The sequence below is a fragment of the Saccopteryx bilineata genome, chromosome 1 (assembly GCF_036850765.1).
Source record: "Saccopteryx bilineata isolate mSacBil1 chromosome 1, mSacBil1_pri_phased_curated, whole genome shotgun sequence".
Taxonomy (NCBI): Eukaryota; Metazoa; Chordata; class Mammalia; order Chiroptera; family Emballonuridae; genus Saccopteryx; species Saccopteryx bilineata.
Genome location: NC_089490.1, coordinates 102,812,945 through 102,830,401, shown reverse-complemented (window position 1 = coordinate 102,830,401; position 17,457 = coordinate 102,812,945). Strand labels below are relative to the sequence as shown.

At 41.5% G+C, this 17,457-nt stretch overlaps 1 protein-coding gene across 4 annotated transcripts in view; it reads right to left on the bottom strand.

Moving 5' to 3' along the window:
* The window catches only part of ANO4 (anoctamin 4), a 428,231-nt gene that overhangs the window by 49,677 nt on the left and 361,097 nt on the right, over nt 1-17,457 (bottom strand). For all 4 annotated transcript variants that reach the window (XM_066262603.1, XM_066262613.1, XM_066262620.1 and 1 more), the window contains 4 exons: nt 16,055-16,115; nt 7,856-7,938; nt 4,317-4,457; nt 1,646-1,810 (listed from right to left, as the gene is read on the bottom strand). In XM_066262603.1, the coding sequence (XP_066118700.1) occupies nt 1,646-1,810; nt 4,317-4,457; nt 7,856-7,938; nt 16,055-16,115 (450 nt within the window). The remainder of the gene's footprint in view (nt 1-1,645; nt 1,811-4,316; nt 4,458-7,855; nt 7,939-16,054; nt 16,116-17,457) is intronic.

Here is a 17,457-nt window from a genome sequence, read left to right as displayed (position 1 = left end):
GGTTAAATTGTATTAATAAGAGTATTAAATTACTTGGCCTTTAGAAAGCCCTTCCTAATAATGAGATCATTTCAGTGGCCCAGACTTTGGGTGCAATATAATTAAGGGTGAGGGGAACTGTAATTAACTGAATATCTCTAGGTTTAACGCTATGCTTGGCACACCGCATACATTATCTTACTGATATCCTATTACAAACCTCTAATCTCAGTATTTTTATGTATACGTTGATCTCAAGTCTAACAATGTCAGCCATTACCTTTTCTTCTGCAAATAATAATTCACTGAGTGCCTATTTTTGTGCCAGGCTCTGCTCTGGACACTGGGAAATAACGAAGTAATAAAGACAGACAAAAGTTTCTGTCCTCATGGGCCTACATTCCAATGGAGAAGACTGATGATGAAAAAATGTAAAAATATAGCATATGGGATGAAGATGAATGCCACAGAGAAAAATAAAGCTGGCAAGGACAGAGGAAATTGTCAGATGATGGGAAGGGGACTGCAATTTTAAATTGAGTGACCAGGAAAGCCATTAGAAAGTAACATTTGAACAAAGACCTGGAGGAGGTGAGGGACCAGTTGCTTGGCAGACCTGGTAGGGAAGAATATTCCAGGCAGAAAGAAGAGCAAGTAAAGAGTCCTGGCACATCCAAGGAAGCAAGGGAAGGCCAGCAAGGAGCAGGGAGTCCAGTGAGCAGGGAGAAGACAGGTCAGAGGCGTCACTGGGGCCAGGTAGGGGGAGAGCCCTGGAGGCTATGTGAAGATGTAGACTTTTATTCTGAGACAGAGGAAAGCCACTGGGCATAGGAACAGAGGACTGACGGGAGTTAATGTCTATATAAGAAGCTCGTTCTGTCTACTGTTCTGAGCAAAGACTGAGGACCGTAAACATGGAAGCTGGGAGACCAGTTAGGAAGGCACTGCCACAAAGCAGATGGGAGCTGGGGGTGGGTGAAAAGTGGTCACATTCTGCAAACATTTTGTTGGTGAGAGGAACAGCGGAGTCAAGGCTAACACCAAGGTTTTCAGCCTGAGCCCACGATGGTGGGGGCGGCTGCAGAAGGAGTCGGCTCTGGAAGGGAGATGGGAATCTGGGTGTGAATGTGGTAGGTGAGGATGGTTGTGTCAGCAGTTTGACATGTGAGTGTAGGGTTCAAGGGCAACATCTGGGCTGAAATACACATTTGACAAAAGCCTGAAATCAACATAAGTGACATGTACCACTCTGAAATATTCCTTGCAGGGTCTCAAAGAATGCTGTGGATACCGACAGCCTTCATGTCATTCAGAATCAAAAGAAAATGGGAACCAATACTGTTGAGCTATATTATAGTTTCTGAGCTGGGCTTTTAAGATAAAAAGTTCTTTTCTAAATTTCCCAAGAAGTACTCAGTGCTGTCTTGTTGGATAAATAAGAAGGCTAAGGTTCAGAGAGGGCAAGTACCTTGCCCATAAGTCTAACACTAGAATATCCTGGAGCCTAGCTTTGACTCAAGCTTTCTCAGTCCCCAGACCAGTGTATCTCATGCAGGGCACTTCGCCACATGACTTTCTGAGACCAGGTACCTTTAGCAACAGAAGGAAACTACCACCTGCCCCCATGTATTACATCCATGCAGCTGGCTCCTTGCAGCCCACTCACCACATTCAGTAGCATGATGATACAGAAGTTGATGCACACAGCAGTCCCTGTGGTTGCAACCTGAGAGTTATTCCTGATTAACGCCCACTTGAAGGCAGCAAAAGTGCTGACGGTCACCACCCGGTAAATGACGATCCCGAACACGGCAGCGATCACCACGCAAATCTGGCAGGAAGACAGAGGAGACCCCGTGAGCACCACCGCGGCGGTATGCTGCAGGAAGAGGGCTCCCCCCACCCGGCAAGTCCTCTGTGCCAACTCATCCTTGTCATTGTTGTTAATACTTTCTCCCATCTGTATTTTCTTATTCAAATAGAAAAACCATAATTCTTGAAAGTTGGTAAGCTCTGCAAGCTATGGGGCAACATTTTATTAAGCAGACCATTAGACTGAGCAGATGAAAAAATATTTATTATGGAAATCTGGAAATCTTACAATGTCACTCTTCTATTTATCAATAGAATTATTTACTGGTTTCCTTTTACTTAGGATTAGAGCAAAACCCGTATAATAACTTGCAAGGCGTCCTCCAGCCTCAACGAGTGCCATTTTCTCCTCACCTGGGGGGCTCCAGACCTTCTTTAATTGTTTCCAAAGGGCTAAACATCCTTCATCTTCAAGACCATTTCCTTTGCCTAAAATGCTGATGTGCCCATTCCCCTGCCAAACACACACACTCAGCCTAGTCGACAGCTACTCATCCTGCACAGCTCAGCTCAAAGCCACTGCATAATTAAAGCTTCTCATGACTCTCCAGAATTTTTTGTTTGTTATATGGTACCTATACCCTTTTCTCCATATCCTACTTAAAATTTCCAACAATGTCTCAGTTCAATCATTGTCAGTTTCGCCATGAAAGCAGGGATGATGTCTGTGGGCTCACATGGTTTCTGCAGCCCTTTAGCATAATTACAGGTTTTCTGCTATCTGTTGCTGAATAAACTCACTATGGGATAGGTGCGTAATCTCTTATTAAGCCCAGATAAGCACAGACTGAACTGAGGCATCTTTCTCTGAAGATTTCATGGTACCGGAGAAGAATACAGTCCCTATTCTATCTCTATAAAATAATGGGAATCAAAGACTCCAAGAAGTTTTGTGTCTTTCATTAAGTGACTTACTTACTATGTCAGAGTAGAGACCTTAGCCTACTTGGTTATCAGAAACTGGATCCTAAAACTGGCCCTTTGGAAGGCCTTTGCTGACTTACAGATTTCTTTTTTCACAGAAGCATATCTCTGTTTTACACAAACTCTATTTTTTTGGCTTCTTATGAGTGACATGTTCTAAAAGCTTGAGCATGAGACCCTCACTAGAACTGGCCAAATTATTATTATATAGTAATCATAATCAACAAAGAAAAGAGGAACTGCCCATGTCTTAATCCAGAGAGCTGTTGATGGGGAGACAGGGGATAACTACAATGGATTTCAGACAAGGGGGGCAATTTGATGGAATGGGCAACTTGCTGGACTTAGAAGTCAGGTCTGAGTCCTGGCTCAGCTACTACCTAGCAATGTGACCTTGAAAAAGCAGCTTGTCCTTTCCATGGCTCCAGTCTCCTATGTTCCAGGTTCCTCAGCTGGAGAACAAGGAAAGCTTAATCTATGTCTATAAATCCTGTTGGAAGAAACGAATACGAAGACAATAACTTTGTCCTTATAGAAGGCGCAGCTTGACTCAATTGCTTACAAAGCAGTCTCTGCAGAAGAGATGAATGTGAATCTAGATCTGAGCTAAGGGGCTCCTGGGTGTGCTGCCAAGCCTTTCCTCCCCCGGTGCCTTCCGGCGAAAGGGGGCAGGTTGTCTGGATCCACTGTAGTCTGTCCTTCGCACTCTCCTGACCTAGGACGTGTTTTTATACACTTGCCACTTGAAAAGAGGAAAGGAGAATTCTAACTACCTCTTAGGGTTCTAAAATAACACATCTGAAAAATTTACATGTGTTTTGTTCAGTAATTAACAGGGTCAGAGTTGATCACAAAAAGACTTCTTCTTAGGGAAAGCTAACAACCCAGCTTCACGTTATTATTTGTCAAACTGATATAACCATTAGTGAGTCCAGAAATCAATTTTAGGGGGATTATAAAAAAAGATTACAATAAAATAGAAAAAAATCAGGCTATATTAAATATTAAAAAGAATATAATAAAACAGAAAAATCAGACAATATTTTAAAAGACTATAATAAAACAGAAAAATCAATTTATTGTACATTGTAAAGGTGAGCATTTTTCAGTTACTCTATTTTAGTTTGATATGTCTATTTGCAAAGCATATACTGGGTCATGAGAATGCATTTCTTACACGGGCATGGTACAAACAAGTTTGAAACACTGCTGTAGTTCCTAGCTCATATTTTTAGTTCCTTTCAGCAAGGGTTGGAGAGTCAAGTGGAAAGCATATCGGATTAAAGTGGAGGAGCTGAGTTCTTGGCAGTTTCCTGGCTATTGAGCAGCTAACTGGACAAGTCCCTTAACCTTCTGGAGTCTCAGTTCCTCCATCTGTAACATAGGGACAGCGCCCCTATATTATTTTATGGAGTTTTGTGAGGATTAAATAACAGAACATAAAAAACATGTTTGGTAAAACCAAACAAATGCTCAACCACCATGCTACAAGTTCATACATTATGAAACAAATAAAAGAGTTTTATAAAAACGTTTCAAACCATAAAAAATATTCCTGATGCCGAAACGATCAGTCTGCTGCATTTATCTGCAAACGCTTGATATGGTTCTGGCTTCCCTGAAATGGGATTCATCCGCTCTTTCTTGGAATACTTGGCTTCAAACTGGGGCCGTATTTCTTCCTAGAAAACAAGCAGGTACCTTTTTATGCTTTGAAGAGGCAAATACACAGTAAGATAAAAATTATTTTACCTTCTCAGAAAACTGAGTCAAAAGCTACCACATTAATCAATCAATGATGTGGGCTTGAGATCTAGGTATAAATGTTTGGAAATTGGTCACATGAATAAAATATACAGAGTAATGATCTAGACTTATTATCCTCAAAGCAATGTGATTTAGACTAGTAGTTATATCTACTGTTTAGACTGTTATCTTATTGAACTACGCTTGAAGAGAAAAACTGGGGATGAGAAATGTCTCGAGATCTGTCCTTTCTTGAGTGGTTTGAAACAACCAATAAGCTTCTACTTTCATTACCAGGAAGCAGGATGGACACAGGGACAAAGAAAGTTTTCTGAACAGCAAATTGTTGAGAATTTATTTTGTGAGTTATAATGGCGACATAACTCTTACTATTTTGTTCCGTTTTGTCTTTTACTTAAGGCAGCTAAAAACATTGTGTCTATTTCTTAAAATAAGTATCTATAGGAGTCATTCACGTTAACCATAGATTTTAAATGTCTTCTTAATTGCTACTGAAAACGAAGTAACACTTTTCAAGTCCAGCTAAAATCAAAACTCTAATTCTAGATCAAGCTGAGACTTCATCTCAATTAGTTGGGCCCCATCCAATGTGAAAAGGCTTCTGAGTGAAAATGCAATTATGGGATTAGGATAAGGTAATCAGCAAGAGTGCCGTGCTGAAGCGTTTCCGGCTAATTAAGTACATGTTCTATTCCAGTGTCTTGGAAGAGGAGAGACCGTGAGAGCACCTCCCCGGTGAAATGGAGACCGAGTTAATCCAGGCAGAAATGCTCAAGACCAGGAGGAAGGTCCTGGCAGAGAGCGAAGCAGCAGCTGACAGAAGAGAGACCATAAAGAACGGGCACCGCCATGGCAGCAGGAGGGCGCCTGGCTCCTGCGATAGGGCAAGCCCAGTGCTGGACTTCACCCTGGGACAGGTGATGGGTAGGGTCAGGGGAGACCCCGGAACAGCTTCTGCCTCCTTTTCTTTATTTTAGATAGTTACACATGAGGATATAAGTGGAACAGACCTAGAGTCATCTGCTTCTTCTAGAAACGCTTCCTTTATCAGGCTGTACATGTCATCAGGAGTTGGAGAGTTAATCATCCAGGAACTGGGGTCAATCATGGATTTAGGCCTGTATTCCTGGGTCTTATGGGCTGAAAACTGTGTCCCCCCCATATGAATTTATATATTGAAATCCTAACCCCCAATACTCCAGAATGGGATTGTATTTGGAGACAGGGTCTTTGCAGAGGTAATTAAGTTAAAATGAGGTCATCAGGGTGGGCCCTAATCCAATATGACTCGTGTTCTCACCGGAAGAGGAAATTTAGACAGAGATCGCAGAGAAGACAGTAAGAAGGCTCAGGGAGAAGATGGGCATCTACAAACTGAGGAGAGGGGCCTGCAACAGCTCCTTCCCTCATAGCCTCAGGAGAAACCAATCCTGCCAACACCTTGATCTCAGCTTCTGGCCTCCAGAACTGTGAGACAATAAATTTCTGTTGTTTTAAGATACCGAGTCTGTGGTACTTTGTTATAGCTTCCCTCACACACTAATATACCCAGGGGCACCCATGAAGGGGGCACACAGCAAGTCTGGGCATTTCTGCACAGCAGGCTGGGAGGCAGAGGCTAGGAGAGGCACTTCTCCAGTGAACCTCACACTGAGACTGGGGCCCTCACAGGCTTCTGCACAAACAGACACTGAGTGACAGAATGGCTCAAACTTTCTAACAGGCTGGGAAGACAGAAGACTCCAGACTTACAAGGGGTGTTTACCCTAAGGATACCCATGTCGTGGGCACCACGGAAGTGCCCACAGTGACTTTTATACTGGTTTTGTCAACATTACTTAAATAATGCCATGCTATAGTAAGTATATAGCTGAAAAAGGAAAATTTAGAAACTCCTCTTTTCTTTAGAAATGAGTAAAAGTACAAAGGTGAAGTAATGTGCCTCATGACGTAGGTGCTTAGTGGTGTGACTCAAATTCCCAGGAAAGAACACTTTTCATCCCGTTTGAAAGTTGCTCCCATGAACACATGTGACAAGAAAGAGCAGAACACTTCCCCTGGGGGGCAAGTCCTGAATGCAGTGTGGACATCACCGGTAAACTCCAGTCACCTGGGCAGATGCTTCAAACCCAGAAATCGTTTTCTGAGGAACACTTATAAAAGCGTGACTGAGGTCTTAGCAAGAGAACAAGGACCGATGAAAATCCCAGTACTGTTTCTAGATCTAAAACTGCCCACACGGGCTCGCAGGCATGAGGAGATAAGGCAGCCAGTCACGGGGTGTGATTTGAAGTAAAACAAACAAAAATACCTCTCAAAGTTATCTCCCCCACCAAGCCTCCTGCAGTGCTAACAGTCTCATTTATGTTTCTAGCATATTCCTTTTACTATGTAAAAATATATATGCATGGAAGAAAAAACACCTATTTATACCCATCATCATGTCCCATGTAATTAGTTGACCTGATTCATTGGCACAGAAAGGCTCTCAGGAAGTGGGACCCGGGGAAGTAAGAGATGGTGGAGAGGAAGTGAAGAAGAGTTCAGGCCTGGATCAACCGACAGGGAAAGTTGGGTCCCTACTTGGTGACCAGGACCAGCATGGGTACCTGAGAGACTTCTCACAGGAATGGGGCAAGAAGAAAGCATTAAGACCAGGGACAGGAGAAGGCACAGTGTATTGGCCTGGAAGGGCAGAGCGATGGAGCTGAGGAATGTGTGAGAAAGTAGTCTGAGGGGCTGAGGGCAACCTTCATGACAGTTTTATCTAGAGCTGGCCGTGCATTTAGTGACGCCCATCGAGGAGGCCTCGTGAGGAGTGGTTTCTCAGCCTTTCCCACTTCCGGTGATGCTTAGAGTTTGTGCGAGTCCGGGCGCTGTCCAGGGTCCTGGAGAACTCATAGCCTGGTTTCCTTGAACTAGTTCCTCTTACAAGGTTTACTTCCAGGGGCCCAGGGCTGTAACACTATTACCTCTTTCCGGGAAGTAAAAAAATGGATGCTATTTGAGTAAACTAAACAAATCTTACTACCAATCCTTTGGATGCCTCTAGCTAAAAGTAAAATGATTTACTTAGCGATGGGCTTTTATCCCATTAAGCAATCAAAGTGTCTTTTTTTTTTCTTTTTGTAAGAAAAGAAAATTCTGCTAGTAATTTTTATACTGTTTGGAGTTTCCTGCAAAAACAGATACTGAAAATGCCTTATGAGTACACCTGACTTCTGTCACAGAGAGGGGAGTGACCACTCAAGGGGATTGTGTATTTCTCGGTGATTTGCTTTTTTAAAAAAATTCTGAGGTAAAGGATACAAACCTCCTCTTCTTCCCAGTCTATCAAATCCCAGTCATAAGCAATTACTGCTCGCCGTCTTTTCCAAAACTCCAGGAAAACTGTCGCTGGAACAAGCACAGAAAGACAGAAAACATTTTAAAATATAGCAAGCTATTAACTAAATATTGAAGCCACTGCAAAGAATGACAGCTGTTTGTGTAAGCATCCTTGAATAGCAGGAGTTCTAGCTAAACTTAATGCCAGTAGGCATGTTTTCTGAGAATTACTAAGCTTGTATCATGTATAATGAAAAATTAGAGCTATCATTTAGAATTAAATTAAGCTGATTTGCAAGTTGAGGCAGAATAGACTTATTAGAATGACAAAGCTCTTGGGACATAAGAACTCAGAAAACTAGGTTACTAACACCTTTCCAATTGATAGAGTATTTATCTTTAAAAGCAAGAGGCAGGTAGGAGCAGAGGCAAAAATAAAACTTAGCAGTATTTGATTGGCTGTGATTATTTCCCCCCAAAATCCTCCTCACAGCAAATATCTATATAAAATGTATTTTACACTTTCATTGAAGGAAGTTGCTATTTTATTGAAGGAAGAAATTTTACTGCTTCTCTCTGTCTAAACCATCTCTTCATTGTCATATTGAAAGGAAATGTGTGTACATTGTATTAAGAACTTTTTCTAACAAGTGTTGGCCTCCCCTGCCAGGGAAATCTGGGGGTTATCCTCCTCCAGACAAATTGACTTTCTATTCAATTCTATTAAAATAACATCTGTTCTACTGAATTATTGAGCACTACACAATGACAGAGAGAGATGAAAAAAAAAATGGCCAAGACATAATTTTACTGACTTGGAAGTCACAAGCCAGATGAGGGACATACACACATACACACACTCAAACTTTGAGGACAACTGTAACTAGGCATACCACAGGGACACCACAGGAGCCAGGATGGCGAGCCTATCTCTGTTGGGCATTGCTGTGTACTTAGACTTACAGAGGCGAAAATATGTCACAGAGTTGGAAAATAGTTTCATGGGGACAGAAACATACAAATGCCCATTCCAAAGAAAGATGACCACTTTCTTCTTTCCGATCTGCCTTGCTCTCACACTACCCCCTCATTAGTGCCATTGGGACACAGGACATCTATTTTTAAAATAAGTAACTGGAAAAGCAGTATAGGGTAACAGTTAAGAGATACTGGCCTGTGACCTAGACATTCATTCCTAGGTTTGAAATTGAGTTCAGTCAGCTACAAGCTGTGCTACTGTTGGCAAATCAATAAGCTTTTCTAATTCTCCATGCCCTGCTGAGCAAAGGAGATGTGAGAACATAGGTCTCTGATCCCTCTCTGCAATGCCAAAATTCAAAATGATCTAAAGGTTCTAACCCCCCCCCCCCCCACGCACACACATACACACACAAAGATTGGCATAAACTCATCTTGTGGCAAGCTCTGGCCTGGGCTGACATTAGGCTAATAATAGTCTCCATTTATCCCTTTATATGACAATAACCATTCATTGAAAAAAGCCATATCAATATATTTGAATATGGGGTCCTCCCCAGACCTCCTGGAGTATTACCTAACTGCTCACAAAAATTAGGGGGTATTTTATTACTTCATATTCATTTTGAAATATCCTCTAATTTTTGTGAGCAGTATATATGGTAAATATACAATAGTGCCTTTCTAAATCTAAAAAATTCTAAGTAGTAATAGTTGTTAAGAAAACCACACCTAAAATAATCATGTACTTAATTATTTTTTTTCTGTACCCTTCTGAAGTTAGAAGTGGGGAAGTAGTCAGACAGACTCCCTCATGCACCCCACTGGGATCCACCTGGCATGCCTACCAGGGGCGACACTCTGCCCACCCAGGGCACTGCTCCATTGTGGCTGGAGCCATTTTAGCACCTGAAGCGGAGGTCATGAAGCCATCCTCAGTGCCCGGGCCAACTTTGCTCCAATGGAGCCTTGGCTGTGGGAAGGGAAGAGAAAGATAGAGAGAAAGGAAAGGGGGAAGGGTGGAGAAGCAGATGGGCACTTCTCCTGTGTGCCCTGGCCAGAAATCAAACCCAAGACTTCCATACGCCAGGCCGACGCTCTACTGCTGATTCAACTGGCCAGGGTCATGTGCTTAATTCTTGAAGAGAGAAATTAAAATAAATAGATGTCTTTGGAGGTTAATAAAAGTATCAACACTGAGCAGCCACGTCAGTCAAGAAAAAAGGTAACTCTCAGTCTTACACATGCACTCTATTATGGGTTGAATTGTGTCCCCCACTTCCCAAAAGATATGTTGATGTCCTAAGCCCCAACCTGAGAATGTGATCTTACTTGTAAATAAGGTAGCTGCAGATGAACTAGTTCAAATGAGTTCATACTGGAGTAGGGTGGGCATTAATCCAATATGATTAATGTCCTTATGAGACAGCCACATGATGGCAGAGACACACAGGGAGAATGCAGGTGGAGACAGCAGCAGAGATTGGAGTGGTGATACATGTACAGGCCAAGGAACACCAAGAATCACTGGCTGTCACAGAAACTAGGAGAGACATGGAACAGATTCCTCCTCAGAGCCTTCCAAAGGAACCAACCCTATTGACACCTAGGTTTTGGACTTCCAGCCTCTAGAACTGTGAAAGAACACACTCCTGTTGGTTCAAGCCAGCTAGTTTGTAGCATTTTGTTACAGCACCCCTAGGAAACTAGTACATGCTCTGTGTCTCTATCTTACTGAACATTCTTCCTTTTCAGAGCTTTGCGCACACTGATCTCAGCTCAGAATGTTACCTTCACCTTCTTTGACCCTACTCCCTTGCCTGGCAAGCAAATTCAAGACCTGGTTCCAGTGTCTAGACTTTTCTAATTTTCCTTCTTGACTCAGGAAGCTGGCCCATGGACCCTCACTGTCCCATTGCAAATTGGACATAACGCTTTGCATTATAATGACCAACTCTCCCTTAATATATAATGAGATTTTTGAGAGCAGAGAATTTATCTTACTCATTTTTTTTTTGTATACTCAGTGCCAAGTGGCAGTGAGTAAAAAAATGTCTGCTGAGTAATGAAATCCCAATCAGTGTATCTCACAGAAGGTGAGGAGATTGAGGACACACTTTAGAATGACTGGTGTTAGGCAGACCAGATCTGGTTTAATTATCAGCAGCTGGGTAATCTGGGAAAAGTTGAATAACCTCTCTGGGTCTATTAGATGTGGATAGTAATTTCTTCCTGGTGAGTTATGAGAAATTGACAAGGTGTTATAAGTGACTGCACTTACCTACCCAGTAGGCATTTAGTAAATGTATACCTTGTCTTTTTCTGAACATACAATCACCATTTTTGTTAGACATATAAATGAGAAAAGATAAAAAAAATATTGTAAATATCTGAAATAAAAGGCTAATTATTATAATATTATTTTCAAAATATGAGACATACTTCATTCATAAATTACTGACAGGCCTGTATACAGAATCTGAATTTGCATCAAAATAACCACAATCTTGTTATTGATTGGAGAGCTCTGAGAATCTTGCTTTGTTTATTGGGGATAATTTTATTTTGGGCAACACTGAAAATGGGAAGAGAAACAGAGGAAAGAGTAAAAAAAAAGTAAATGCAGAAAAGAAGGAAATAATCTGCTTGCTGTCAAGTCTCCCCCAACATCTCACTTCTTAATGACTCATTTTTCCCCCCAAGGAGAAAAGCTAATTTAGGCCATAATTGTTTTGTTCCTTGAATTTTTATGAACAAAAATGAGCATGTGGTTTAATCCCAGAGCCCTGGGTTTACAGTATACCTCAAGGGTCCCCAGGAGGCCCTGCTATCACAGCGTGTGATCATGAACAAAGGCAGTGGAGTTCTGACCCCGCTGGAAGGCCCTCCCCAGATGCTCCAGACTGGTTCCAAAAGCAGCCTTCTGGTTTCTCTGGTCAACACACAAAGCAAAAGGCAACAAAACAAACATGCCAACCCCTTTCCTCTGAGTCTTGTAAACCACTTACATCTGTTCACATTATTTCCGTATCTAACACTTTCTCAAAAATAAAGTCTATTTTTTTAAATGTTGCAACTTGTCAATCATAAAGAATGAGGTCATTAGGACTGACACGCTTTTATAGAACATCACCACTGTAAAGCACTATAAATGGGGCTCAGGATAAGTATAATAGTTCTTTATCTTAAAGTTTAGATCACTGAAACAGAAACAAACGGCTGCAAACAATCTCTGATCCTAGGAGTAGAGGGTAGGGGCTGAAACTTGCCAGTTTAACTCTTGGCTTTGCCACTTTCTGGCTACTGCCTCAGTTTCATCATCTATCACATGGGAATAATAACAGTACCAGTACCTTCTTCAAAGGGTGCTATAAAGCCTGACCAGGCGATGGTGCAATGGATAGAGCATTGAACTGGGATGCAGAGAGTCCAGGTTTGAAATCCCAAGGTCACGGGTTTGAGCACAGACTCACTAGCTTGAGCATAGGGTCGCTGGCTTGAGCATGGGATCATAGTCATGACCCCATGGTCACTGGCTTGAGCCCAAAGGTCACTACCTTGAAGCCCACGGTTGCTGGGCTTGAGCCCAAGGTCACTGATTTGTGTAAGGGGTCACTCGCTCTGCTGTAGCCCCACCCCCTTCAAGGCACATATCAGAAAGCAATCAATTTATAACTAAGGAACTGCAAAAAAGAATTGGTGCCTCTCATTTCTCTCCCTTCCTGTCTGTCTGTCGCTGTCTCTCTCTCTCTCTTTCTGTCTCTGTCACAAGAAAAGGTGCTATAAAAATTAACTGAGATGACACTGTACAATGCTGAACAGTGTTCAGCACATAGTAAGCCCTCAGTTAGTATGTGCTATTATTATTACTGGTTATTACTAGTCATTCCAGAATTCTGCAGAAGGCATAGCCCTATCCACAAAGAAACACCTGGGATAAATTAGTCTTTTTCTGGGAACAATATAAGATTTAAGCATTAAGTTGTCAACTAAAACAGAGCAATTCAGAGGATAAATTATTCCATACTTGCATAGCCTAGAATGAACCTAAAATGTTCCCTTGTGCCCAGAGGTTATTACAAAGCATCTATCAGAGTCTTACTGAGTGCCCTCCAAGGTACAGGGACTGTCAAATCTCCCATCCACCTACTTGCAACCTCAGAAGCTTCTCAACTCCATTCTGTGGGCAACTGCCCCCAATCAGTCAGTTGAGGATGGCAGGAAAAAAATAAAACATATTTGTGATGCCTAGCATAAGATATACCAACTTGCAAAATAGAGATGCAATGCCCTTTGTAACAGTGGTCCTGGGTGAGGGGTAGAGATGACAACCTCTGCTTTATAGACAAATGTCATTATACTAGAACTTTACTCCACTGTATGGTTTCAGAGGAAAAACTATAGGAGAAGAAAACATTATTTTAGTCAAAGTATACCTAAAATGGGTGAAATATTAAAGTGGGTAAGGGAGTTTCATATGTTAGTTCTTTCAGGATACAATTCTTTTTACAGAAGCATTAACTAATTACACAATAGACCAGTAGTCCAAAGTAGAGTTTCCCAGTGGGTATGACTGTAAGAGGTAATAATCCCATCAGCCCTTAGGGTGGCTGGGGCTAGCTAGGGTCCTCTGTGCAGTATTATCCCAGGCCATGAGTAGGCCCCTTCATGTTCATCAGTATACTGTGCATATATGATCATTTTCTGTGTATGAAAAAGCTTGGGAACCAATTATTTAAAAATATTTTGTTTAAAGTCTCCTCACTTGTAACTATGGCAAAGTTTAAGCACTGGATGGCTTGTTATATTTCCTGATCATGGTTATTGATAATAACATGTTCTGAAAAACCAAATACACATTCTTTTTTTTTTTTTTAAGTAAGAGGAAGGGAGATAATGAGACAGACTATTGCATGCGCCCCAGCCTAGATTCACCTGGCAATCCCTGTTTTGGGCCAATGCTCGAATTAACCAAGCTATTTTTAGTGCCTGAGACTGGCACACTGGGACCAACCAAGCTATCCTCAGCACCTGGGGCCACACTTGAACCAATCAAGCCACTGGCTGCAGGAGGGGAAGAGGGGGAGAAAAGGGAGTGGAATGGGGAGAGAAGCAGATGGTTGTTTCTCCTGTGTGTCCTGACTGGGAATCAAACCTGGGACGTCCATATGATGGACCAAGGCTCTATCCACTGAGCCAGCTGGCCAAGGCCAAAATACACCTTCTTGATCTGAGTGCTCAGCCCAGTAACCAAACTCTGTTAATGATCAGCTTTGTTTGCAAGGGACAGAGATGCACAGATATTAAGGGTTTTCCTCAAGGCTCACTAAGGGAGGCAGGAATCACATGGGAATTAAAGATGGGGCCTTTTCAGAGACAGGGGATGGAAGCCAGCTGCTTGAGAGACCTTAGTCACAAGGGACTCTGGTCTTCACGCTGATACCCACTAAAAACATGGTTTGGCTACATTCTTTCTCTTTGGGGGACTGTTCCACCTTTTCTCCCAGTCAGCTGCCAGTTGGCTTCTGTGCCCTGTATTCTATTAATATTTTCTTTTCCACAGCTCTTTGTTTCTGCCTATTTGTAGGTTCTGATTTCTCATAACTTTAGTCTTCTCATAATTCCTCTTGGTTCTGACTCAATCTCAATCTATCCCTCTCTCCCTCCCTCTCTCCTGTCCTCTCTGCATCTTCCCCTGTCAGTTCCTACACTAACTCCCTGTCTCTATTCATAGTCCCAATTCACATTCTTGAGAATGCAGAACCTCAGGGCTTCCCCAAGGCCACTCACCACCTACGGTTTGACTGATCTTGGGTCCAATACCCACTGGGCTAGAATCACAGAAATGATGAAAGGGGCTAGAGTCACAGAAATCAAAATATGTCACCTTAACAGAGCTGTGATGGGTGAGACAACTTTTCTTGAAGATCTCTAGGTAGGCCAGTCTCCTCAAGAGAACAAGGGTTTATAGTTCCACTTGTCAAACAGCATTTGAACACATTCATCTCATAAACAAATCCTCCTGGTAACTTTCTTCTCTTTCCCTTTTCAATTTTTTCCCCATCCATCCACCCACTAATCATCCCACCCACCAAATATGAATCTCTCTGTCTTTAAAAGAAATGCATGAGGTCTCCAGTAACAACAATGGTCCTTGAGGACCACGAACCTCCAGGGGAAGATAAATTATATATGCATATCATTACAAGTTCCCCTAAAATAATATAAACCAAAGGCTATGAAAGTCCAAATAAGAAAGACATATTCTGGCTGGAACAGATGACATTTCAGCTGGGCCCTGAAAGGTGGGGAAGGTTTCAGTACTCATCCCAGACAGAAGGAGCAACATGAGCATATGCCTTGAATTAGTTTGGTAACATCAAAATTCAGATCTGGTATTTTAAATTCTAATTATAAAAAATAAATACATAATCATAGACAAAAATTCAAATCAGGCTGAAAATATATAGTGTAAAAAGTTTGTCTCTTGTCATTGTTTATCCACCAACTCTTCCATGAATACTCCTCTCCAGAGGTAACCACTATTCACTATTCACTGTGAATTTGTCCAGATTCTTTATTATATTATTAAAGCTTTATAATTATTTGATTTAGAAGATAACCCATTGAAATGAAACCAATTCTGTAAAGAAGTAGTTTAAATAATTTTAGATTAAGTAATTCCTTAAGTGGATGTTCCATCACACCTTGTTATTATAGGACTGTTGGCCTGAACTTGTATAGAAGGACTTGAGTCAGCCTTTTAAGAAGCTCTCGTTTATAGGGAGTCATTATGTCCAGAATTGGAAGAAAGCCAAAGTTGGGTACTCAGACATAAGCCTGACGCAAAAGGTCTCATTTACAACAGAAAGTCCTATATATACTAAGATGGATATTCTGATCTTACCATACCTTTCAATGTACCCTTAGCTTTATTTTTGTCTCCAATAAATGCTAAGTTTTACTCTAATAATGGCTTGCTGATGAAATGGTTGAAGGCTTAAGAGAAGAGAAATTAGGCATGCTTCTCCTCTACAATACCACTTTTTAAATAAACCAAATGAATTATGGATCAGCTTGCGACTAATAGAACAGGCAACTGAATTTACTCCAGCTTCTCCCTTTCCCATCCAAAGTCAGACATCTAAAGGAACACAGCACAGGGCGTGTGAGGGGAGCTCACATCATGCCGGTTTGGAACACTCACCCCAGACTGCCATGAAAACAGCAAAGAAGACAGTGGCTCCATTGTCAAAAAGGTGGGTAACCTGGAACATGAGGAATCATCATTAAATTAACTTCTATGCTATATTCCAACTCACTTTTCTCTTTTAAGTCCTATAAAAATAGCTGTGATTATACAATGAATTTTGCCAGATTTCTTTGGAAGATATTCTTTTTGGGTCATAATCAAGAAGGGAATTCCTCTAATGGAGAAGTAGTTTGAATATAGAAGAGAGAATTGTTTCCCTTTATGTGGGTATCAGCCAGTTGAACATTGATCAGCAGCCCCAACAGTGCCACTAAAAACTTTCTTTTCTGCACTATAAGAACTGTAAGATGTGCACATATGTATATGAATATATTTAAGACCAGGTAGGTATTATTGTTACTGTTTTAAAGGTTTCTAATTTCCCAAGCACTGTTTTTAATGCCTTATTTATTCACCTTGAAGCTATTGCAATTTCGTTTGTATAGTTTTGAGTAAACGTTTTCTGGACTGCATAATGGGTTTCCGCATAATAAAGAGGAGAGAGCAGACCATTAGGAAAATCCACTTACACCTAAATTAAAACCTTGGGTAATCACTATATTTACCTATTATACGTAAAACAAAGGCAGCTAGCAAATACTTTACTGTTAGAATAATTTATTCTGTCACTCCACAGCAGAGCAAAAATATTCTTGCTGCAAAACTGTCATGCTCATTTCCGCCTCCAGGATAAATCACACCAATATCATGCCAAACTCAAATGATGACTGATACACTCATAAAGCATAACATTTTTTTTGGGTGCTTTATAGCTTGCTATAAAGTATACTTTACTGTCCCTTGGAGAATGTGCCAAGCATAAACAGATCTTTGCCTGCTATATCAGAATGTGAAGTATTTCAAAAAATTTCAAAAGTTTATGTTTTCTTTCTCTCGCTCTCTCTTTTTGAACATAGGCGAGAAGGCAACATTCCAACATTTAATGTGAGACAAAAGTTGAAAGCTGATTTATTTCATATGCTAGAGGAAGTGTGAAGCGGCACAGTGGGCACTCAGCATCAATCAAGCCCGAGAATTCCAGTGGCTTGTGGCTGGCGTGTGTTCGCCATGAGGGCATTTACTGGGAGTTGGCAGGAGTTGTAGCCGGCACCATCAGTGTAGATTCTGGAATAGATGTGACTGTCATTACTGTTGGTTGCTTCATCATCTTTCCTTCCCTTTCTAAATCTTTCTCATGCAGGTCACCAGGGGCACATAGCCCAAATAGAACCAATCTGAGTCCTTCCCTGGGACTGGTATGCAAACATTTGGAGAGAGAAAATTTTCTGCTGCAGCGCCAATGTGGGAACAGGTGAATCAGGAGGGGTGGTGCATTACTAAGGATTTCTGGTTCCTAC